At 34.9% G+C, this 24,610-nt stretch overlaps 1 protein-coding gene across 2 annotated transcripts in view; it reads right to left on the bottom strand.

The window, feature by feature from the left end:
• Positions 1 to 6,647: 6,647 nt before the first annotated feature.
• Positions 6,648 to 24,610, bottom strand: part of CRISPLD1 (cysteine rich secretory protein LCCL domain containing 1) — a 43,591-nt gene continuing 25,628 nt past the window's right edge. Inside the window, exons 3-15 of one of the 2 annotated variants that reach the window (XM_035011392.1) lie at positions 23,713 to 23,831; positions 23,229 to 23,361; positions 22,062 to 22,177; positions 21,251 to 21,351; positions 19,225 to 19,365; positions 18,987 to 19,047; positions 18,813 to 18,879; positions 18,477 to 18,607; positions 16,647 to 16,690; positions 16,481 to 16,553; positions 11,921 to 11,996; positions 8,237 to 8,367; positions 6,648 to 6,864 (exon numbers count right to left, since the gene is read on the bottom strand). In XM_035011392.1, the coding sequence (XP_034867283.1) occupies positions 6,813 to 6,864; positions 8,237 to 8,367; positions 11,921 to 11,996; positions 16,481 to 16,553; positions 16,647 to 16,690; positions 18,477 to 18,607; positions 18,813 to 18,879; positions 18,987 to 19,047; positions 19,225 to 19,365; positions 21,251 to 21,351; positions 22,062 to 22,177; positions 23,229 to 23,361; positions 23,713 to 23,831 (1,245 nt within the window). In that variant the 3' untranslated portion in view covers positions 6,648 to 6,812. Of the gene's footprint in view, positions 6,865 to 8,236; positions 8,368 to 11,920; positions 11,997 to 16,480; positions 16,554 to 16,646; positions 16,691 to 18,476; positions 18,608 to 18,812; positions 18,880 to 18,986; positions 19,048 to 19,224; positions 19,366 to 21,250; positions 21,352 to 22,061; positions 22,178 to 23,228; positions 23,362 to 23,712; positions 23,832 to 24,610 lie in introns of those variants that run through there. The other variant, XM_035011393.1, reaches the window with a different exon arrangement.

Genomic DNA, 24,610 nt, shown 5'->3' with positions numbered 1-24,610 from the left:
AGAAGCACAAAAGGCAGGAGTGGGGTAAACAGAGTGAAATTGTTTGAAGGTGCTTGCATTGAGAAGTGACAAATGTGTTAATTTAAAGGTAGACAGTAATACATAAAAAAATGCATATTATGTCCTCTAGAAATTACCACTGTAAGAAAAATAAGAGAGTTAAACTGTTAATGGAGAAGGAAAAAATGGAACTGTGAAAATCAATTTTAAAAAACTTTAGAAGGGAGTCAAGGGACCAGCATGGAGCTCCTCTGCCCTACTATTCAATTGCAAACCCAATAGGAAAGTTTCAAGTTCATACTATTTGAGTTACTACTTCACTACACCAGCAGGAGGAAAAAATTCTTCTCTCCTCCCTACCACAGCCCAGCCAATGAGAGACAGTCCCAGCTCTGACAATGAAAAGCCCCTACAGTCAGAACTCCCAGTTTACTCCAGTGGACTTTTTGTTTATAACAGCCCTCACAATATCCCCCTTTCTTCTATGAACGTCCTTTGTTCTGCGGACTTGCCTATGGTTTTTTAGGTTGCTTGTCCCAGATTGCAATTCTCTGCTATTCCCGCCAAAAAACCTATTTTTTTCCGGTAAAATAACTGGCAGTTTTATTTATTTATTTTGACTTTTTAAGAGATTTATTCATTTAGAGAGAGCTGTGGGGAGGGAAAAAGTGAGAGGGCGGTAAAGTCTCAAGCAGACACCCCGCTGAGTGTAGAGCCCTACTTGGGCTCTATCTCACACCCTGAGATCAGGACCTGGGCCAAAAAACGAGTCGGAAGCTCAACCAACTGCACCACCTGGGCACCCCAACAGGCAGTTTTATTTTTAAGATTAACAGAATAATTAAATTAAACCTGACTCATCCAAAAGTAGACAAGAAAGGAGGAATAAATGAATAAAAAAAACAGACGTGCAAATGGAAAATATATACCAACCATAGGGGGTAAATATATTTCAAGGAAAAATATATAACCACAGGTGGAAAGAGCACACACAAACTTACTGAACAATGAATGCTTTGACTTGTTTGCATGTGGGGGGATAGCCCTCACAACATGACACTGATCAGAAGCAAAGTAGGGGGAGAGGAGAAGACAAGGGAATATAATCAAGGAGCCAAAGGAGTGCATAAGGGACTTACATGTCTAAGTGATGTCCCTTAGGAGTCCAGCGGGGCATTTGTCTGGTTACTGGAAGCCTCCTTTGCAGTAAATGACTTCTTCAGGGCATTTGTTTATGACAAAAATACCTTCACACTTTGTACTTATTCTGAAAAAAGATGTTTACATAAAGAGATTAGACTGTCTATACACCTAACGTAAAAGATGCTGGCTATGGGAGGGGAAATAATTACTTAGAGCACAGAATCCAGAGCCATATTTTAAGAGTCTGAATCCTGGCTCCAATATTTATTTTCTGGGTGATTTTGAGGAAGTTACTGAACTCCTCTTGTCATCCATAAAATGAACATGATAATAATAGTACTCTCCTCACTGAATTACAGTGTGGAATGTGTGAATTTAGGTAAAAACTACTTAGGACAGTGCCTGGCACAAATAAGCACTATGTGAAAATGGCTATTATTAGTACTATTTTTAAAAAACATTCAATAGGGGGCTCCTGGATGGCTCAGTCGGTTAAGCTGCTGCCTTCGGCTCAGGTCATGATCCCAGGGTCCCGGGATCAAGCCCTCCATCAGGCTCCCTGCGGAGCGGAGAGCCTGCTTCTCCCTCTCCCTCTGCCTGCCGCTCTGCCTACTTGTGCTATCTCTGTTAAATAAATAAATAAATAAATAATCTTAAAAAAAAAAAGAAAAAAAGCATTCAATAGGCTTCTAGTTTATACAGAAATACTACTTGTCTTGTTGCTTTATAATGTCTTTGAGAGTGCATATGCGGTAAAAGATGTATTTTACTTTTTAAAAAATAAGTTCTCATGCAACAAATAAATATGCTCCTAAATTGACACATCTAAATACCCAATTAGGTTTATTTCTTATTAGTGTGGCACTCACCCTTACACATACAGTATTGGATTACATTGCAATGACTTGGTATTTTCTTAAGTTTGTGAGCAAGTACTTAAAGTATTTAGGCATCCGGACTCTAACATTTGGTTTGTGCTCTTATTCCTGGCTGTATCTCAGGGAAATATAGAAAATATGATTGGAAATACAAAGAATTTATTTGAAATTAGTCACAGCTCTATGTGACTTTGGCCAAGGTAGCACATATTCCATTTTTTTTTCCATCAGCAAACTGAGATAATAAATGGTAGTTAGATGAACTCGAAGACATTTATCTAACACAGCATCAATCTGTGACAAATATAAATTTATACACACACATAAACTCACATACAACATAGGCAGAGGTTATCCAACTACAGTTCTCAAAGGAGCCTAAGATTTTTTGTTTTGTTTTGTCGATTAAAACCCTATCAAAGTTATGGGACAACTTCCAGCACATCTGTTCTGGATAATATTACCATAATTATTTCCTCCCATTGAACATCTCAGCAGTACCAAAGCAATAAGCCAAGTAGAAGCAAAAATCTTATTATTAGGCAGTAATAACGGTCTCCAATTTTCTTCCTCTAATGTACGATAACTGAAGTCAATTAAATACTTCTGGTGGAATTCTCTGAATTAAATAAAGGTCACTTATACTTAACAGCTGTAAATGAACACTCACCTCTCAGCTAAGTGTACATACAGGATCTGGCCTATTTTTACTACTGCAAGGTCCAGTCTGCCCCCCATCTGGGCCTGGGAAGTGGATAGAGCAGGCCACAGGCAGGGGCTTCTGGGGAACACACCAAGCTGCCAAGGTCCAGAATGCCCAAAACAGAGATGCCCGTTCCCCCGCAGCCAGATCTCACAGGAGCTCCTTAGTCTTGCCATCCAAGGCACTGTCAGCATGTCTGCTGATGAGGCACCTTGGAGACCTGACTCCCACAAGGCCCTATGCGCCAGCGCGGCACCTCCGGCTCACGTGGCCTTCCACGCTAGGCGTGGGGAACGCAGTAGGAGGAACCTCTGGCCCCCGGAGGATGACTGGCGAGGCTGCCGTGGCCCCTGTTAACTCAGGCCTAGAGTTCCAGGATGCCTGAAGGAAGGCACCGGAACAGTGAACTCTGCACGCGCGGTTCGTGCTGACTTGTCACCCAGGCTTCCTGAGATCTTCCAGAATCTGGGGAGCATAGAGCTAAGACAAGCCAAAGGAGAGAGGCTGTCCGGAATACCCGGAGCTACCAGGGTCCCTTCTCCTCCACAACAGGAGAGTCAAAACCGCGAAAACCAGATCTCGCGATACCTCAGAGCCAAACCTCCCGCGATCTCAGAAGCCAGTGCGGCGACCGGGGCTAAAGGAGATGGGCGGCACCTGTGAGTTACAATTGCCTACGTCAGCAGGACCTTACTCAGTATGATGTAATCACCTTTCCAGACTCTGAATCCACGAGAAAGTGGGCGTCCCCTGGTGCCTTTCAAAAATACTAACTGATCTAATTTAGCCTTGAATTCTAACAAATTAGTGAAAGGATCACATTATTTGGCTAAACTGTTTCTTCAGCTCCTGAAAATTATGGTGCCAGGGTTGAAATACCACCTAAGTGTTTTAAATCAACGTAAACAATATGACTGTTTGTGCAGTAAGTTAGTTTAAGCCCCAAATCCGAAGTTTGGTATGTTTGCAGAAATGATAGCTGTTAAGCTCGCTGTGTTCTTCAAGAGTTTACAGTTCTTTTAAAAACATTTTAGAAATGCTAGAGAAGTCAATATTTCAAAATACAATACTGAATAGAAAAGCATACATTATAATGAGCCAATTACCTAACAGATTAGGAGAGAAATCTTTCTGGAGAATTCGTCTTTGCTTGAAATACACAGATCACTTTTATTAGATGCAGAACATTAAAGAAATAATTAACACATGGTCTGGTAAACTTTCAAAGTTGCAATAATAATGTTAATACCATTTTATAAGCATTAACCTCTGTTTTAGATCCACATTTAGAATGTTTATCAACGATCTAGTTTCATTAGCTATAGTATCTTCTGCTGATAGTACGCAACAATATTCATTTGTCCTCAAGAATAAAATTTAAAATTGTTGGAATATTCATTTAGCAGTACTGACCAACCATTTATAGAATGTAAAAATCATTGTATCTCTGTGGTAAAGAGATAAGAATGTTACAATTCTCAAGGAGCTTATCCTTAAGTTTAAAGAACTAAATATAATACAAGGCAAAATCTAAAAACTAGTATGGTCAAATTAAAAGGACATATTAGAGAGCATTATTTAATTCTTACCAAGAGAATTGCAAGAAAATTCCTAGAGGATTTCATATTAAGAGCTGAAGGATCAGTAGTCTAGCATGGCAGTTACATAGTTTCCCCAAGGTAAGTAACAGGAATGATTATATTAATAATAAGAACTAACAGATATTGGGCGCCTGGGTGGCTCGGTTGGTTAAGCGACTGCCTTCGGCTCAGGTCATGATCCTGGAGTCCCGGGATCGAGTCCTGCATCGGGCTCCCTGCTCAGCTCGGAGTCTGCTTCTCCCTCTGGCCCTCCTCCCTCTCATGCTCTCTCTCTCTCATTCTCTCTCTTGCAAATAAAATCTTAAAAAAAAAAAAAAACTAACAAATATTTACCACACACTATGTGTTTAAGTATGTTATATATAATATCTCAATTAATTCTTAGAGCAATCCCTATGAAGTATCATTCATCCCATTTTTCAGGCGAGGTAATTAAAGTTTGGAAAGTTAAGAAGCTTACTCAAGGCCACACCTTGTATAGAAAAGCATAGGTAAGCAATATGGAGCAAGACTATGGAGGTTCTTAAATGTTTTTATAAGATGATTAGGTTTTCTTAAATAATGGAAACTTATGGAAAAGAGTAATTCCAGTGAAAACTTTAAAGATGGATTGAAAAGGCATGGAAAGAAACAAAATAAGGCTCCAGGTGGAGACCCTGTAATAGTACAGGAAAATTGACGGTGAATATCTAAACTAGGGACAAATATGAGAATCTTTATACTGACAAGAAAAGATGGGGCTTCCCTACTGCGGGGCGAGGGGCAACGGAGCAATGGAGAGCAGAAGATGAATCTGGGTAAAGTTTTTATTTCAATCATGCTATTTAAGAAGGTGTAATGTGTCTTTTGGGAAAAAAAATGTTCTCACAAATCTGATTAAATTTTGATATTTTTAATCTACAAATGCTTAAGTTTTGACTACCCATATTTTGAATCGCTTAATTTCTGGCCAGTAGTGCTTGATAAGTGATCAAGGTATCATTTTCTTTACCATTTGTTCTCCAGCAATGGTCTATATGAGCCTCTCCTTTCTTGTTTTTCTATTATCCAGCTTTCTTGCTTTTCCAGATCTCTGCATATGATTTATCTCCCCTTTATCTGCTCCTGAACACGTAATCATTTACTTTCTGAAAATATATGAAGTATTTACTGTCTTGTCAATTCTTTTATAATTACTTTATATCCTTCAGATTCTTTCTTCATTTTATTCAAATTTTCTCTTGATACAATGCTCCTAAATATATGATTGTCTTCTCTTTCATATACAAATATCTAGTCAAGTTGACTTTACAGACTTATGGTATTAAGGACGTTACTTATATTGTCAATAACCCAAATTTAAAAGACTCACAATAATTTCGTTAATGTAAAATGATTTCTAAATCAAAATAAGGAAGAAGGGACTAAAATATTTTGAAACATGATTAATTTTAATACGTTTACAGGGAAAGAGTAAATTCACCAGCAGGAAAAAAAATACCAAAATTAACATTTTACAGGTTTTTAGTCTCAAAGCACAATACATTTTTCATAGAAACAAGTATATCACCATCACAGGTACAATAATATGGCAACATTTATACACAAGGCCATTTACCATTAATAAAATCAGTGGCAATGGTGATGCAATACGTTAGTTTATCTTTGTTAAAATTTTTGCTATCATACTTCCTGGCCTGCAGGAGTATTTGCCAGGATACAAAAGAAAAATGTGTGACCTCACTTTGAACAATACATAGAAAGCTCTGGCTGCCTGTGCTTAACCCTATATTTACTATATTATCACTAGGAATGTTTTCATACCACTACTCTACCATGGAACAATAGTTCATTCCATTTACTATTAAAGCCATTCCCAAGGAATCAAACATTTTAATAGATTCATTTGGATATTAAGGAATTAGTTTATACAAAATAAGAAGTGCAATATCAGGACATAATATTTGATATGCCTAAACTTAACAGAAGAGAAAAACTATACAGGTATTAAGTGGAAAACAATTTCAGATTATTTGGAGTAGGTAATGGCACAGTATTGAGCTGGGGGAAATGTGATACTATGGTTCCTTTAATTTTTTAAAAATTGATTATTTTTAAATGCACCAGATGATTTTCTGAAGGCCATTCACATTCAATGTTTAGATTCATTTTATTAGTGGCATATACAAAGCACCATATAAAATAACATGTGAAATGTAGAACAATCATGACTATGTAATTAACTACAGAAATAACTGCTAAGAAAATATAGCAATATTTAACACAGGATTTCTAAAACCATTACATATTCATTACTTTCCCCAAAGTTAATTATGTCCCATGTTTAATTTTTACAGATTTTATCTATCAAGATTTATATGCATTTGGCACTTTTTGGGGGGCTGAAAATAGTTGATATCTTCTGTACAGTAATGTTACAATTTTATACAAACTTCAGAAGTATGGCATTTGGAACAGTCTTTACGATCGTCTTCCAAGTGTTCCATTTCACACAACAGCAAATACTCTGAATGCCTTTCCTCCTGGAGGATTCTGTAAACTGCAAAAAAATACAGAAAGTATATTGATGTCATCTCCACATATAATCCTCCAAATAAATCATGCTTACTTATGACAGTCAAGAAAGCAGCTCTATGAATCCAGATGGCCAACTCTCTTAGGCTACTATAATTTATAGTTATTGGAAAGCTTGAGTGAGGATGACATAATTCTTTAAATCTTGGTTGTATGCTGGGCTGCAAGTTTACTAAAATTTAAGGTGCACAGTGGTAATAATAGTATTTTATATATAACTTAACAGATTCCAGATCATGTTTTCCTGTATTACCACCTTTGATTTTAATAAAGCAGAGTTAGGCAGCCGTTATTCCATTTTACTGGGGGAATATTAAGACCCAGGTTTACAACTGACCGATATGGTTAAAAGTTAGCTGCAAGTTAAGAAGATAGTGATACTTATGCAATACTCTAGAGTAGTATTATTTTTGAGCACCTACTATGAATTTCCCAGACACGTAACAGATGCTAAATGCAAAGCTGTCTTTTTATAAAGATGGCACTCAGATGGTTATGTGAAAGGCAATCTAGATACCTTACATAGGACCATCCTTTGGTGTCCTTTATAGAAACTTTACTGTATGTACGAAACTTACATTGGCAAGTAACCCAGTAAATGTCTAAAAGTTAGGAACTTTTCTGTATCTATACAACATACATGAGAGTTAATGCTACTTCCCCAAGTACAAATGACTTGAAAAATCACTATAGGTTCTTTGCTCTTACCTTTTTTTAATACTTGATAAAGTAAGTCATATGCATTTTCCCAAACCACTGAAATATATAATAATAATGGACTGAATAGTATGAGATGACCAGAAGGCATTCATTTATGTCATACTAGGTATCCAACTTCTAATCAAAAAGAGAATTTGGTTCTGGGAAAAATCAGACTCGTTTTTTGCAAATACTTCGTCATATAACTGGATTAGAGAAATATTCAGTGCCCTGCTCACCTAGAAAGAATTACATATAAGAATATAAGAACTAATCTAGAAAGTCCAAAAGAGGATGAAAGAAATTTCCTTACTATAAAATCAATTAACAAAAGAGTGGTTCTGACTCATAATCCGATTTTCATGTTGATTTTTATAAGCCTGTAGGACACAGGCTCCTCTGGTACTGCAGCTTCTCCCATCCCTAGAAGACCAATATTACACGGGGTTTAAAGGAAACATCCTGGAGCAGCCACGTAACTCCAAACCCATACTAAAGTGAGTTGGTTGTAAAGTAAGCATAAAGGGGTGTGTGTGGGGGGGTGTGTGTAGAGAGAGAGAGGGGAAGAGAGAGAGGGGAAGAGAGAGACTATAAATATATAAAATACAAAATATATATGTATACATTTTTAAATGTACCTTTCTGAGAAGATTCCATTTTGAAAAGAAGCAGCGTAAGTCTTTCTTTTGTCCACAGGCATGACGTCAACGTAACCACCATGATTTCGCACCACCCCAGCATGTACTGCTGCCCTGCAGATACTGGACAGCTGAGGCGACAAGGAAAAACCCATCGTTATTAGGAAATTCCTGCTGAACTTGTTCAGTCTACTCTTCCATTGGACTGATATTCAGCAGTTACAGGTGGATGTTTTGTGCATAAAGGAATGTTTCAAAAGTCACAAAGTCAAAGCCCATTCTGAGGGAGTCTGAGGCAGATCCTAAGGGTAGCTACAATGGTAAAATCCCTTCACCATTTAATCTAACAAACATTTGCCTTTCCAAATAGCAGGCTTTTGCTATAGTGAAGCAATCAGATGCAAATTTGCTCCTTCTATCTCTTGAAGGGCCTATTTATCATTCTTAAATTTCAGCCTTTGCTAGTCCCTACTGGAGTCACTCTGACCAAATGTTCACAGGCTTATTACCTGCACCTCATTTATGTTCAGTTTGACTTACAAACAAATCATAGTTCTGTGTATCTTTACAGTCCCTTTTCCAAAATACAAGTGTGTATTAAATGGGGAGTTTTCTTCTATTGAATAATGTAATCTATGCAGAGAAAATCTGCCCAAGGAGAAAAATATAAAGAACAATCATAGCTTCTTACCTGTATTGGCAATGGCTATCACTTTGGTTTGAATGGTCTGACATAGTACTAGGAAAGTGCTATGATTACATTGTACCAGTTATACAGTCTGCATTGAATTGTATTTCTATGGAAGAGAAAATTATTTTCAGGTCCAACACTTTAAAATTATTAACTGGATTTCTGGAAGTCAACTCTTTTCCTTTGTCCCATTAAAGTCTTCTCCAGACTTTGATGTTTGCGCTTTAATCCTAATGTTCTACCAAAATTTGTCAATAGCTGAATACGGCCTGAGGAAATCCCACAAAATGAAACACTTGAACTGTTTCAGTATAAAACAATCCCCCTCATATCCGAGGGGTCTCTTCTGATCCCACTGGTGTGTTCTTTTTTTTTATCTCTATGCACATGTGCATGACTTAATGTGCTTTTTTTAAGTTCACATAAGCATGTGCATCTTACATGACCTTGCTTTATTACTGTGCTCTGAACTTTGTGGCATCAGTCAGAACTTATTAGATCAGAGAGCCTGAATGCCAAGCTGTTTAATCCTTTTCATGTTTTTGTTATATCACAAAATACCATATATCTAAAGTCTTGAATCCTTACTCTAAAGAGGAATTTTATTCAGTTTAAAGTCCCTCATTGGATTAATGTTTGTATCTAATATGGTACATAACAGATGAAATTAAAAATAATTCTGTACACATTTCAGTATTTATCTTGCTCTGTTAAAAGAGTATTATCAGCATTTTCCCCAAGGCAATAAAAGTGCTTAGATATAACATTCACTAAATCCAAGCACTTAATATGTTTTGAAACTATTGTTTTGCCCATAACTATGCAGTCAGCAGGCATTCCTATTTGAGCTCAAAGGTCAGAAGAGATTTTCTTTTTATACCCGCACTTTGTAAGAATTAATATGTCACGAAAAGAAAAAGAATTTATCTGTGAAAACAGTGAAACATTTTTAATGAATGCAGAAATTAACTTTATTTGTAACAAATGAGAAAAGTTCAAAGCAATAGAATGTACAAGTTGTAGCTGTATAAACAGAAAGAGAGAGACAGAAGGAAATGTGGGGAGGGAGGGAGAGAAGATATCTTTCCATATCTTGTATTCAAAAAGATAATGTATTTTGTAGGGGGTGGGAAGATTGACAGTTAATTCTTGAATCTCTGACTCTGTACTGGCCTCATAATAGTGATCCTTATATTTCCAACTTACTTTTAAAAGGATCTACATAATAATACATAATCACCTATATTTATTGCCCTAAGGAATATAAAATGACCTCAGGATATAAGTTCTAATAAAACATTAACTCTAGAAAAATAGATGGCTGATAGGTATAGAAGTGTATAGGATATTTTGAAAGATTTTTCACCAGGCATGACTAAAATGAAAAGTTTTGGTGTTTAAAGGGACAATCTAAAAAGAATAATTTCTTTTGAAATCTCTGATAATTTTAGCTAGGCTTATTCATGTACACTTATTGATGTATTTTTTTTGACAAATATTTATGTGCAAGATTATTTGCTTAATTTCTGATGTCACTGTATGCTCTAAGTTTGTTAAGGCAGGATGTAATTCTGTCTTGTTCACAGGCTGGCACACATCAAATTGTTGATGAAAAAATGATGCATGAATAGCCCAGCTGTCGCCCTCAGGGAACTTCAAAATAATAAAAGAGGTGGAGAAACAATCATGACACTAACAGAATCAGCTACATGCTAAAAGGAAAAAAATAAAGTTATAGGGGTTGAAAGAAGGACTACGTTATACATGTATTAGGAGATCCCGCAATACACTCCACAGAGAAAGTGGCAATAATTTAGGATGTGAAGAATGACCATGATTTTAACAGACAGGAGGATAAGAAGATAAGCACAAATATGAGAACTAATAAATTAGGATACCAGTAAGACATTTAAGCTGCAGATACGTATAGTGCAAAGCTGAAGCCTGGGAAGGACTCAGATGTGGAGAAAATTTCAGAGCTAACACTGAACTAAAAACAAAAACAAAACAAAACAAAACCCTGGACCTCAATGAACTCACCAATAGAAATAAGATGGTAAATACTATTTTAGACCTCTTTTCACAAACCTATTTCTACAGTATTCTATTGAATATGTGTTGCAAGAGTGTATTTCCTGAATTTGTTTTTGCATCTCTCTGGCTTAGAAATTTGTAATGGTTTCTAAATGTCTGCCACATAAAATCTAAACTCATCAGCATCCATTTAGACTCTCCATTTACATGTTTCAAGAGCCGGATCCCTCCATCCCTCGCACAAAATTGGCTGCAGTCCCTTTGAGATTCAATGCTCACCTGTTCCGAGCAAGCAAACCTATGTGTTATGCGTGCATCTCACCTGCTGTCACCTCCCTGTCTTTGTAGATGCTGTTCATCCCACCTAGAATGTGTCCCTAATCCAATTTATCAACCCACACTTGAAACCTGGCTCAAAGAGCACTTGTCCATATGCAAGCCCTCCCAGCTAACAGTCCTTGTCGAACCCAGTAACGTTGTCCACTATAACATCCCTCAAGTGGTGTCCTTTTGTACATATTTTAATGTGTTATCTGTCCTTGATTCTATGCTACTTTTTAAGTGCTCCTTTGCCACAATATGAAAGATATTGTTCATGCATTTGATAATTTCTTAATTATCAAGTTTACATTATAAATTACTGAAGAAACAAAAGGAAGATTTTAAAAAAGCAAAATGAATTTTCCTTCAGAAAGATGACACTGGACTATTTCATAGGGGTCTGATGTACAATGTATGGGTAGGATATAAAGAAAAATTTAGTAAAAATAAATTATTATGCACTCGTATTTGCATAAGGATAGTCATTTTGTAGTGTTATTGCTGACTAGCTTCTCTGAGAATATGTATATCCACATAGAATCTGTTCCCTATTTCTATATATAAATGTACATACATTTAAATGTGTGTATACATATATATACATGAATACTGAGAGCTGAATAAATTAAGATACTTACATCAGAATAAACTCGAGTTCCAATTACACGAGCATAATGAGGATTTGCCTGCATACAGTTACGAGGACAGTAGACTCTGAAAAAATATATATATATAAATATTAAGTAGCTGGTTACTTTAGTCATTCTCACTAATAAGACCACAGACAGGCACACAAAAAAGTTAACAGCATTCTCAATCCTACTCATCTTTTTTTCTTCTGAAATAGGTCAAGGTACAAGCCAGGCAGTAGATGCAATTGCTTCTGCTTAATTTACCCACTTCCAGCTTTTGGCACAAATGAGTTCTTTTCTTTTTTAACTTAATCAGGAAGCTTTCTAGTTTCTGGATTAAGCAGAAAGAAACATCAGGGTGCATTTCTGAGTATCTGGGAATTGGTACCCAATGTGTCTGTAGAATTTAGTAAACCGATAACTTGAAAAATGTGACTCATTGCCTCACACATCTCACAGTTTCTTTCTTCTGTGTTCACATCTTTGGTATCTCCTCTAATTTCATGGTTTTAATCATGACTATAAATTATTGATTTCCAAATTAATATCTCCAGTTAAGACTTCTTAATTCCAAATTTGTATGTCCTATTGCTTATTCAATATCTCTACTTAACTCTAATAATCATTTCAAGCTTAGCGTGTTTAAAACCAAATTCCTAATCTCTTCCTCCGGCCCCCAAATCTGTTCTTTCTGTAGGCTTCCTACAATAAAGGGCAACTCCATTACTCCAGTTGCTCAGGCCAAAAACCTTTATTCTAGCCTCAATCCTTCTCTTTATCTCTCACACCTTACATTCAGTCAGCCAGCAATTTCTCTTGCTCATACGTTAAAATAAAATCAGAGCATTCTTAAACACCTCAGTTACTATAACCCTAGACTTTATGGTGTCTAGCTATAGGTTCCCCTGTGATCTCCCTGCTTCCAACATTGCTCCCTCCACTCCTGTTTTTCCCCATTTATATAAAAGCATGCCAATCCAATCATAACATTTCTCTGCTCCAAATACTCCAGTGGCTTTCCATCTCATTCAGAATAAATGACAAGATCCTTACAATGGCCAGTAAACCCTTCATATCTTGTTCCCCCCCCCATTACCGTTCTGACCCTATATCCTCCTCTTCCGCTTTCTCCCCCAGCTCCAGTGATACTCACCTAATAGTTATTTCTCAAACATACAAAAAATAGGCTCTTCCTTAGGGCCTTTGCACTTATCTGTCTCTGCACCTGGAATATTCTTTCTCCAGATAGCCTATTGCCTTACTGATATCTGATTGGCTTAGCTCATTTAAATAACATATCCAAAAGCCCTTTATTTAAACATGGGGTCCAATTATCACTGTTTAATCACATGTTTAAAAACTCCACTCTGAGAGTTTAAGAAACTATAAAGTGGCACCTTTTTTTAAGCAATGGGCTCTTCAAGTCACACACACACAGACACTCGTGCACTAAAAGGAAATTAAAAACTAAAACTGGAAAAAAACAGAATTCATTTTAGTAAATAGTACACCAGAGTCTCAACAAAATGACTACATGAAAATCATTGTGTGATGAAGGAATCAATGATTTTCCCAAAAGTATTCGAAAAAAACTTTAATCACAACTACCTTTACCAATTGAAAAAATTCCTTAAGATAGCTCTTAAGAAATAGCTGCATTTCTTATTTCTAAAACTTATATAATGTTGTACAGCTTATCTGTTACTTATAACATCTAAACTAGAACCATTTAAATATAAATAATAAATGAGTCCGAGTTTTTATAACTTTAAAGAGCTGATTTTTATAAAAGATGCTATTGGGGATTTCTATAGGAGGAAAGTTGTCCCCATTGACTGTGAAATTTTCCCCATGTGTTTGAGAGCAGTTGGGCATTCACTGCCCATCCTATGGTAGTAAAATCATCTGCTCTGCTCTTAGGATCACACTGCAGGCTCTACCTTGACTATATTTAGCGCTTGGTTTGTGGAAGGCCAAGGTCAGTTGCTTCAAACTGAGTTTCTACTTAGGCAGGTTCAGGTCAAAGAAAGACTGAAGGAGGTTTTTACTTGCTTGTGTTCTAATCTCTGGTTTTAACACCCTGTTTTGTATTACTGAGAATGTAGATAGTGACCTGGTAAGCATTCCTTTATATATAATTTAGTTGTAAGTTTTTAATAAAAATGTTGACACATTTTAATGATACCTGCTTTTACATCTTGAACATTCAGTAAGTTTCAAAGATCAAGTTATTTATAGATTATATGTAAATCAGGATATGATTTCTGCCCTCCACCTCATGCCCCATCCCCAGGTCAGGAAAAAAAAATTTTCTAGTAACACACACAAACACATGATATTTACAAGGTTATGGAACTAAATAATAGAGACTGCTTATTTGGGGCTATTCTGCCTGCTATGGAACCTCTTAAAGACACAACTGTACAGGGAAATATTGTTTTTATTCATGCTCGTCTTGAGCTAATTTCCTTTCATTTATCTGTTCTTGGCATTTTCTCCGGAATAGATTTATGTCTCAAACTTATTTAAGTCACATGAAATTCTGAAACAGATGTACCAACCACATGGTTCCTTAAAAGTTATAAACTGCTATATAAATCATACCATTATAGCATAATTTATGAAACTATTAAAAATTTTGTATGAGAAAAGACAACCCTTTGTTTCATTAGTCTTTAAAAGAAAATGGGGGGGGTGGTTCCAGACTACTTAAGGTCAAATTATTTATAAATCATTACTTCTACCAATTTGTTATGTTGGTAACAGTAAAAGGTAAAATTAATTTTTTTTAAGATTTTCTTTCTTTATTTATTTAGAGAGAAAGTGTACGCACAAACAAGGGGAAGGGCAGAGGGAGAAGGAGAGAGAGAATCCCAAGCAGACTCCATGCTGAGCACGGGGCTCAATCCCACGACCCTAAGATCATGACCTGTGCTAAAATCAAGAGTCAGATGCTTAACTGAAGCCCACCCAGGCACCCCAGTTAAATTTAATTTTAAAAATTTCTCTCTTGGAGGAATATTTTCTTTCCTGGAGTAACCAAAGAAATAGGAAACATTTATTAATATTTCACTTCAGTGATTTTTATTTCTTTTGGAACAATACTGCTATAAATTATTCCACAGATATTAAAATAACCATTTACTGAGCATCTACTAGAGGGAAGCTTTATCCTGGGGTGCCCCACAGAGATTATCCTTACTATTTGGTCCTCACAAGCCTAGTCACATGGCTGAGATAGGGCCTAGCATAATACTGTACATAGGGGGTATTTAATAAATATTCATGGATAATTCTAAAATTTTTTTTCATTATATCATAATGGTAAAATTTTTTAGCTTCATCTACCTTAAGAAGTAGCTACTTCTTATGTTATCACAGTCTTTTAGTACCTTGTGAATAACCAGTCTCATTCTTTAAGTGAAACACTGCTTTAGTTTTAAAAGGCTAAGTGATGAAGCTTTTCCAAAATAAATAAACTTTTCCATAAAAAGCTCCCTCAATTTTTAGTAATTACAGGTTATCAATTACAATTCTACCTCTAAATCTTACTACTGGTTCTTAGAATTAACATGTGATTTCTTTGCATTAATGGAGGAAGTGTGGATAGAAGTTAAGAATGGATGTGAAAAGACATATTTCATTTTTCCTATGTATGGTTATGATGTGGCCATAATACTTCTAACAGTTTTCACCTTAGTGTGGTCAAGATAAATGAACTATTTTTTCTTTATTGTAGAGTAGAGAAACTCCATTATAATTTTTAAAAAGATAGTTTAAAAACAAAAGTAAAAGGAAGGCAGAAGATGGTCTTTTTGACTTACCAATCGCAATTAGATTTATCCAATTTAGGAACTGGATGGAAATGCTTAAAAATATGTTACATCATTATAGTTTTTGTGGTAACAACTTGTTATAGACTGTTTGTGTACCTCCAAATTCTTATGTTGAAGCCCAACTCCCAGTGTGACTGTATTTGGAGATGGGCCTTTATGGAGTTAAATAAGGTTAAATGAGATTATCAGGGTTCAGCCCTGATCCCAGGGAAGGAGAATCTTCTCTCTCTGTCTCTGTCTCTCCCTATCCCTACCTCTCCTGTCTTACGAGGACACAGAGAGAAGGCTGCCATCTGCAACAAGGAGACAGGCTTCAGCAGAAACCAAACCTGTCCACACCTTGATCTTAGTCTTCCATCTTCCAGAATTAGGTGTAAATACATTTCTACTTTTTACACCACCCAGTCTGTGGTATGTTGTTATATCAGCCTGAGCAGACTAAGACGGAAGTCTTCACAGCACATGTGAACATACAGAATACACCCAACAGCCCTGGTATTATGGAACAGCCAAAAGCACCCTGGCCTTTGGAGAAAGCACACTGGGAGTGCCTGCAGTGCAGGTAGTTTGTGACGACCCACCACTCCTTTCCGCTTCGCAGCTCAAGACCATACACCTTTCAAAGCCTTCACACAGCAGAATTCCAGGCAAGAACAGTTATCACAGAGTAAAAGCCCCATGCATGTATGTTCACTGGTCAAGAAGAATGAGAAAATTTAGAAAACATTACCTTGGGCAATGTGAAGCAGGCTTATGAAATGGACAGAGCTGTTCCACAGTTGTTTCACAAGTGACAGCCTGGACTGAAGAATTGAAACACAAAACAATAAGCAAATCTTTGGCAACAATAACATGCAACATGGTCGTAAGAAAATAAGATTTAAAAAAGTGCTAACCTGTTACTTTAGAGACTGTGAAGGAATTAGCAGACTGATATTTGCTGAAGATAAAAACATAAACATGTCAATCACTTTTTAGATGCATCATCATCAACATAATTTCTGGTATTATTTAGGTCTATGAATACTTTGTTTCTTCTTAAACATTCTTACTTAAATATCTAAATAAGTAGTAGTATAAGAATATATCATCTATTTTATTCTAAATCCATATTACCTTCAAATATGAACCAAATCAATACCAACCAAATTAATCATTCTTGATATTGGAAAATGGTCTCTTCCCATGATCAATCTCAAAATATATAAATAACAGCATAAAACCACACAGATTTATATCTATATATTTGTTTCCTATTAAAATTAAAACTCTAAATATACTAATCCCCTGTCACCATAGAACCAAACTATTTAATCTCTCACAATAGTAAATACAAGGTAGTATTGTAAAAAGACTACTAAATCATAAGTACCTTAAAGGAATGTGTGTTATTCATTTTTTGTCCCAAGTGTCTAATAAAGTGTCTATGATGAATGAATTCCTCCTTATTATATGCATCATGCATCATTAAAAAGCAGGAATAGAAGAATAGGTATACCATTATATATCAAAATTTTAATTGGTTTATTTATACCCAGATTTTCAGAAAAATATCTATTACAAAAGATAAAGCTTATTTGTGATAGTATTTTAATGACACACTTTCACATTTCAGAAGAGTTTTTGTAATAGACATAATCAAAAACTAAGTTCAAACAAACAAGTAAATAGGATAAATGTTCTTTAATCCAACACCCAGTGTTTGGCTTACTAAAGCTAATGACTTTTATTATTCATTAAAGGTAATTAATAAATATCTGCAGAATTACTAAGTTAATCAATAAATGCTTCTATAAAGCTTTTACTTAAGAGAGTAATTGCTAATGACTGAAAACCACACACAAAGCCTTTGAACAAAATTGTATACACAGAATGTCATTCTACCAAATTTGCAAGGGTTTTTAATAAATTCTTTCTTATCATTATGAATCTTCTACTGTGGAGTTTCATGCAATTCTATAGTTACAAAGAAAAGAAACTATGTCGTATATCTTAAGAAGCAGCATTCCATATGAGGCCTAATGTTTGTTTTTTTACATAGAAGAAAGACACTAACAAAAAGTTATTTCAAAAGGCCATACTGTTCTAATTTCTATAGAGTATATATCAAAATATATAGTCTTCTAAAATAATGTTTTAGAGGTGTAAATACATTTCTACTTTTTACACCACCCAGTCTGTGGGTGATTCTACATTTTACACCTAAAAATGAGAAACATTTCAAAAGTTAACGCTTTTATGTTAAGTTACATTTAGATGGACAAAGGTACATAATATATTACATATTTAAAGAACTTTTCAAAATGCTCGTAATTTTACCTACTAATCTAATTTATCTTACTAACAAAGTTATTGTTGCATGAAATAAACCATTTATCCATAAGCAGGGCAGGGAGAATATGCAAATCAATTAGCTTTCTCTGGGGTATTTTCTTTCATAGCTGAAAAAATCTGTTTTTTCACATCAAGAAAAACTGTAAATTTGTACATTCTCAATGAAACTCCAGAAAATGTGGAGCTTTAGCATGTTCTTTATAAGTAAAACTGTTCAACTTTGAATTCACATACTTCAGCTCCTTTTTGTCTTCAGAAATTACAGAGCTCAAATGAGCCTTGACAATTACCAACTTCCATATAAATCCTTCTATGCTTGGCTCTGAAAGAATTTGTCAACTCATTATTACAATTTAAAATCATCTCATCCAAAAGATCGTTTGTGTACTTACCCAATTGTTTGAACACCATTTCTATTGGATTTGATGAAATAATGTTTTCTTCCTTGTCTAGTGATATCTACCCAACCGCCATCATTGTCTATTATACCATAATGAATTGCAGCTCTACAGATGCTGGATTGCTTGGAGAAAAAAGAAGGGAGCAAAGGATATTAAAATATTAAGAGTTCTCCATAGGACACATCTAATTACTATTTACATGACTTTAAATTAAACGAACATATCTGAGCAAAATATCTATACTTATATAAATTGTTATTTTTGCATTTAAAAAATCCAATATGTAACAAGATCCTATTCCCAAATCATTATATTTATAGTACTTACCATTTCATAATGTACACTGCCAATAACCTTAGCTTTACTATCCAAACAGCCAGCAGGGCATTCATATCTAAATGAAAGAAATTGGGAACAAATTTATTTTCTCTGAATGTCAGTGTAAAATGAAAATACATCATATTTTGTCCAGGTAATTTTGAGAATAATAACAAATATTACCTATTGCAGGTTGTTCCTTTGCACTGATCTCTTAATCTTACTTCACAAGAAACAATTTGGGCTGAAAAAAGAAAAAAATACCAAAATAATTTAGATAATGTAAAAGCTGCTGTAGTTCATAACATATATTCTCATGTCAAGCTTTTGCCATTTTAAAACTGTCCCAATTAATAAAATATAGTCGCATATGCCATCTATGTAAACCTTAAAATTTGTGTAAATCATGCAGAGCTCTTACACATTTGCTGTGTGCTTATGACTTCATTTCTGTTACTATCGTCTGCTCTTGTCCGAACATGGCTGTCATGGACTTGTGACTGCTGCTGTTCAATTTCATTTGTTTCTTCTTCTCGAGGAGGGTAATACCTGTCTGATCCTTCTGTTAGAGAGAATAGATATAAGAAACATGAGCCCACCTTAAATGTACACAAATCATCAAATAACGATATACCATTATATGCCTGGGTAACACTTAAAACTAGAAAACTAGAAAAATCTGTAGTTTTTTGGCACAGGTGTTGGCTTAAGGTAGTCGTCTTATGTAATGCATTGGAGTAAATAAAATAAATGTATAAGGCTCTGAACTCTTGATTCATCTTTGCTTCCATCTGGCTAACATTAAATGGAGTCATTTCTAAACTTGCTTTATATTTGAGAGTGGTATCAGGGATTGCCTTTCATAATGGTACCATGAAGTCTACACAGTGATCTAATGAAGTAAGGGCTTAGTGTATTTGAGTTTGTTTTCCCAAATGAAATCATATTTTTAAGAAAATCGCTTTTAAAATTTTCAAAAGGGTCACATTTAAAATTCTCCCAAAAGGAAATTCAGCTTAAAAAAGGTGTGCCATGCCCTTTTAATTTACTACAATGTCAGTTTCCATGGAAAGGTTTTTCTCTTTTAGAAGGAAATCCAATGTGCAGAAATTTAAACTTAACAATGGAGAATTTATTTTTTTCCAGGTTGGCATATCAAGAGCTTAACAGTGGCATAATTTGGAACGGTATGTTATTTTCATGTTATGTCCAAGAACTCAGAACCTAGAAAAGGGAAGTATGAATTCAGAGGAGAGTCAGTTTTAAGTAAAATAGTGGTCACTAGAGAAGGGGCAAGTAGGGTGGAGGTTTAGGGATGGAGAAAATGGAAAACAGACTCACACACAATGAAAAATTCTTCCAGGAATGGAAAATGGCTCATATAACAGAGTGAAATAAATCATTACTTCTTGTCTGCTCATTATAGTAATGAGCACTCAGTCATCAAGGGAAAAAAAGACATCTCTTTATGAGTACTGAAAAAGGGCTGCATTAATTCATGTTTTCTAAAACACTTAGTCTACATTAATCTTCATTTGGTCATCATTAAGAAAAAAGTACAAGAGAATAGAAATGTTCACTTGGATGCCCAATTAAGAGCAGGATTTTCACAAAGCTTTGTCATATAAGTTTTCTCTTCAGGTGCTGTAAACAGGACACCACATTTATATGTACATTTTAGCACATCAGATGCATTTCAGAACACTACTTTTACAACAGTTTTACAATAAATGATAGCTTTTTTATGGGTTATTTTGGCATGAGAAATTATATATTCTGCAATAAGGAGCACAGAATTAGTATAATTCTTTGAGCATCATTTAGTAAGATTCATGAATAAGTATTTTGGCAAAAACTCTTAAAGTGCTAAAAATAAACTATTAAATTGCTAAATCCTTCAAAAATGAAGACTCATAAAAATAACTCTAGTCTAATAATATATTAAGGTGGTTTTTTAAAAATGTAAATGTACTTATCATTCTGGATAATTTCAAAGTAGAATTAGAAGTGGTTATCTGAAATAATGATGAAACTTTCCTTTAAATACATATTTGGTGTAACAGACTTATTAATACTATATTTTTAAAATATTTGTAATGGCCTCAAAATAGTTTAAATAGAGTTCTGGGAATTTTAATGTAATAATTAAATGTGCTTTTTTGCCTTTTAAATACAAATTAATGTAGAAGTTGGATTAAAATATAAATCAACCTGAATTTTTTTTTAAAGATTTTATTTATTTATTTGAGAGAGAGAGAATGAGAGAGAGCACATGAGAGGGGGGAGGGTCAGAGGGAGAATCAGACTCCTTGCCAAGCAGGGAGCCCAATGCGGGACTCGATCCCGGGACTCCAGGATCATGACCCGAGCCGAAAGCAGTCACTTAACCAACTGAGCCACCCAGGCGCCCTAAATCAACCTGAATATTATGACACAATAGCACATACCTTTGTAGCACAGATTCTCTCTACAGCCGCCTCCAAAACTAGGTGGGCAAGCAGAACAGGGCCGTCCATGTTTATAGGGAGCATGGCCCCACCAGTTTCCCCTTAAAGAGATGATCCACTCTATTAAGAGTTGGTCTAATATAGCATAATTTATAAGACACTGTGAAATATTACTATTTTCTAAGTAATGATTTTGGTGTGTAGATATAAAACATTTATATCTTTCATCGCAGAGTCCTTTTAGTTACTAGGCTTATATATGAACTGCTGCCTCATTCTTTTGAAAATATTTTAAGTAATTTGCTATGCATATTGTTAAAAACTACAAAGTTAAACTTCCACAGAACACTAAGCTCTGTTATGGGATATTCATCCATATTCCATTTGTTTTAATGAAGAGATTTTAGACTTAGATTTGACCCTACATACAGTTTGTAATATTTTCAACATAATCATTCAATGGTCTTTACACAGGTGAAAATACATTTCTCAGTTAATCTATAGTTTTTCATCTCTAATAAATCCAAATTATTAAAACTATGTAATATAATATAACGAGTAAAACTGAAGATATAAAAATGTAATTCCTGTCTTCACAAAGATCATATTTTCAATTTTCATATTCCTCTTAAGCACTGATTTTATGCATCAGGCAACCATTTTAATTGTTGCCATATTAAATAAATAGCATTAAAACAATGCACTTTAGTCAATAATACATACTGAAAATGAGAAAAAAAATTGAGAATATAAAGTTTCTTCATGTTGTTAGGAAAAATTTACATATAAAAGTAATGTTTTGTCTACTTACTTTGGGGAATAATTGCACACCAAGTAGACAGCTTTGGGCCATATCTGTCCCCAGATATTCATGTTATGACACAAATTAATGGCACAGCCTATTCTGCTACTTGTTGCCCACACCACCTATGTTAGAGAAAGGAAAAGAAAGGCTCAGAAAAAGTAGGCTGAGACAAAGTAAGACAACAACATATCTCAGAGAAAGATGTATAAAACTGAACTTGAGAAATGAACCTTTATCATCCAGGATGAAATAAAGCAATGTCAAAAGGATATTTTTCCTGAGACTTTGGGAAGTGCTTGATTCAATTTAAAGAAGAGTGCTACAGGTAAATAACTCTATCTAGCTATAATAGGTAAGCATCTTCAAAATATGCATTTACTAAATAGTTCAAAAGTTACATCCTCACAAACCTAAATGCTGTGTTAATGTATCTATAAAGAGGCTTACCTAACAAAGGAACAGAATTTCTCATCTTAAACTGTACTGGAACAAAAATGTTGAGGTTCAAATGTCTTATACAATGTGTATTTTCATAGTATAACTGTTTATTAGGGAATTCAGTGCTGATCTTAATCTTGTCACATGCAAAGGCAGACAGAACAATTTGCTTTATATTCACTAATAATCAGCCATAGAGATTCTAGTAACTCAGATCTGTGGTGAGATTTATCTAGTTGTATTTACCCTTAGTGGTTTGATTTAGAGGTTTACAATTTACCCAATACCAACTGTGGACATTGAATAAAATACATATAATGTATGAAGTGTATTTATATATAATGTATAAAATGTATACGTATATATAAATGCTGCACACATATAAATACTGAGTGTCATGGTAAATAAAACTATATTTTTTATTCTTTGGAAAATAAAAAATGATACCTGACTTTGAAGATGGTAAATTTCTCCCATGTGCATTTCCTGGGGCCAGATTAAAAATGTTTCACATATAAAATAATTGAAATAATGTCTTTTTTAAATTGATGTTTGGACTTTTCCTAGTAATCACTTTTATTGTTTATAGAAATTGGTAAGTCTATTCTACATAAATCAATATGTTTTTTAATAACCACACCAAATTACCTAAGACTCACATTGAGTAGCTTAAATTCTGCCACAGTTACACAAACTCGACTTAGAAAAATAAGGTATAATGTACCCAAAACATACCTGTGTATAATGAGTACACACAGGACCGGAACATCTGAATGGACAATATGGGTTGCATTCATGTTCATACGGGTAGCTAAAGTCTCTCACTTCATCATACCATGCTTGTACATGAAATGTTGGGGGCCTGTATCTATTTGAAAGACAATAACCACCAAGAGTAAGTAAAGTGGGAGAAAATGTAACACCAAATATTGCAAAAATAGATTGGTAAAGTTTGGTAGAGAAATATTCTTGTGTAAGTTATTAACACTAAATACTTATGGCCATTACGTTACTTGTAATGTTATGTCAATGATTTAAACAAAAAATAAGTCTAAAATATTGCTGGTCATTCTGCTATGACATTTGTTTTTTTTATTATTTGTGTTGGTGTGATCATTTGTTTTCGTTTCAGGCTTTAACCCTTAGAAAATTTTCAGTGCTGAATTAGTATTTCAAGCACTTATATCATCAAAAACAAAAAAGTTACACTTCACACTACCTTCCCCAGTGTGCTCCCAAGTTCTGTCCAATTGATGGAAGCAAACTTGCAGGTCCATGTTCCCACAAACAAGTTTCAGCCCAGGATTCTGCGGATCTTTCCAGCTCTACATCCCATGTCTATAGTTTAAAACAAAAACAACATACAGATACAGATAATGTATTTGTTTGGAGTTTGGACATTTCTTCAGAATACAGTATGCTTCAGTTCAGTTTCTTCCGTTCTTACTGCTTTACAAAGTCAACATCTTAGTCTGGGTTCTCACCATCTCTCACCTAGATTTTTGCACTAGTCTCCTAACTAGTCTCTTTGCCCCTATCTCTTATCCCTCCAATCTGCCCCACAAGTGTTTAGAATTACCTAAGTGAGCACAAATATGCTTAGGGGATTGCTCCATCTAAACACATCCAACAAATTCCCACATACATAAAGTCCAAGTGCCTTGGTCTCACTGTTCCTTATCATAAAACATGCTGTTCCTTGCTCTTGCTGGCATTGTTTCCTCTGTCTAAACATCCTTCTACCCGTTATTTGTCACACAGATCCCTACTCTTTTTTCACAGCCCAGCTTTAGATAATACATTTTAGACAACCTTTCCATTTCTCTCAGATGTAAGCTATTCCCTCCTTGGGGCTCTTAAAACTTTGTAATACTTTTTCATTTAGCAGCTATTACAATGAAATGTTAGTATTCGTCTACATGTCTGTCTCTTTCACAAAACTATGCATTGCTTGGAGGCAGTCATTTAATTCACACCGGTATCTTTGGCCTATTTTTCATGTTTTCTGTCTATCATATAGACAAGGTGATTAATAAATGCTTATTGAGTATACGAATGATGAATGAATCTGATTCCTATAAAAATACATATGCATTTTTATATATAACATTCAATGA

Source organism: Mirounga leonina, unplaced genomic scaffold (genome assembly GCF_011800145.1).
Source record: "Mirounga leonina isolate KUSES-001 unplaced genomic scaffold, KU_Mleo_1.0 Mir_165, whole genome shotgun sequence".
Taxonomy (NCBI): domain Eukaryota; kingdom Metazoa; phylum Chordata; class Mammalia; order Carnivora; family Phocidae; genus Mirounga; species Mirounga leonina.
The sequence above is the reverse complement of the archived record's forward strand: the minus strand, read 5'-3'. Positions and strand labels throughout refer to the sequence as shown.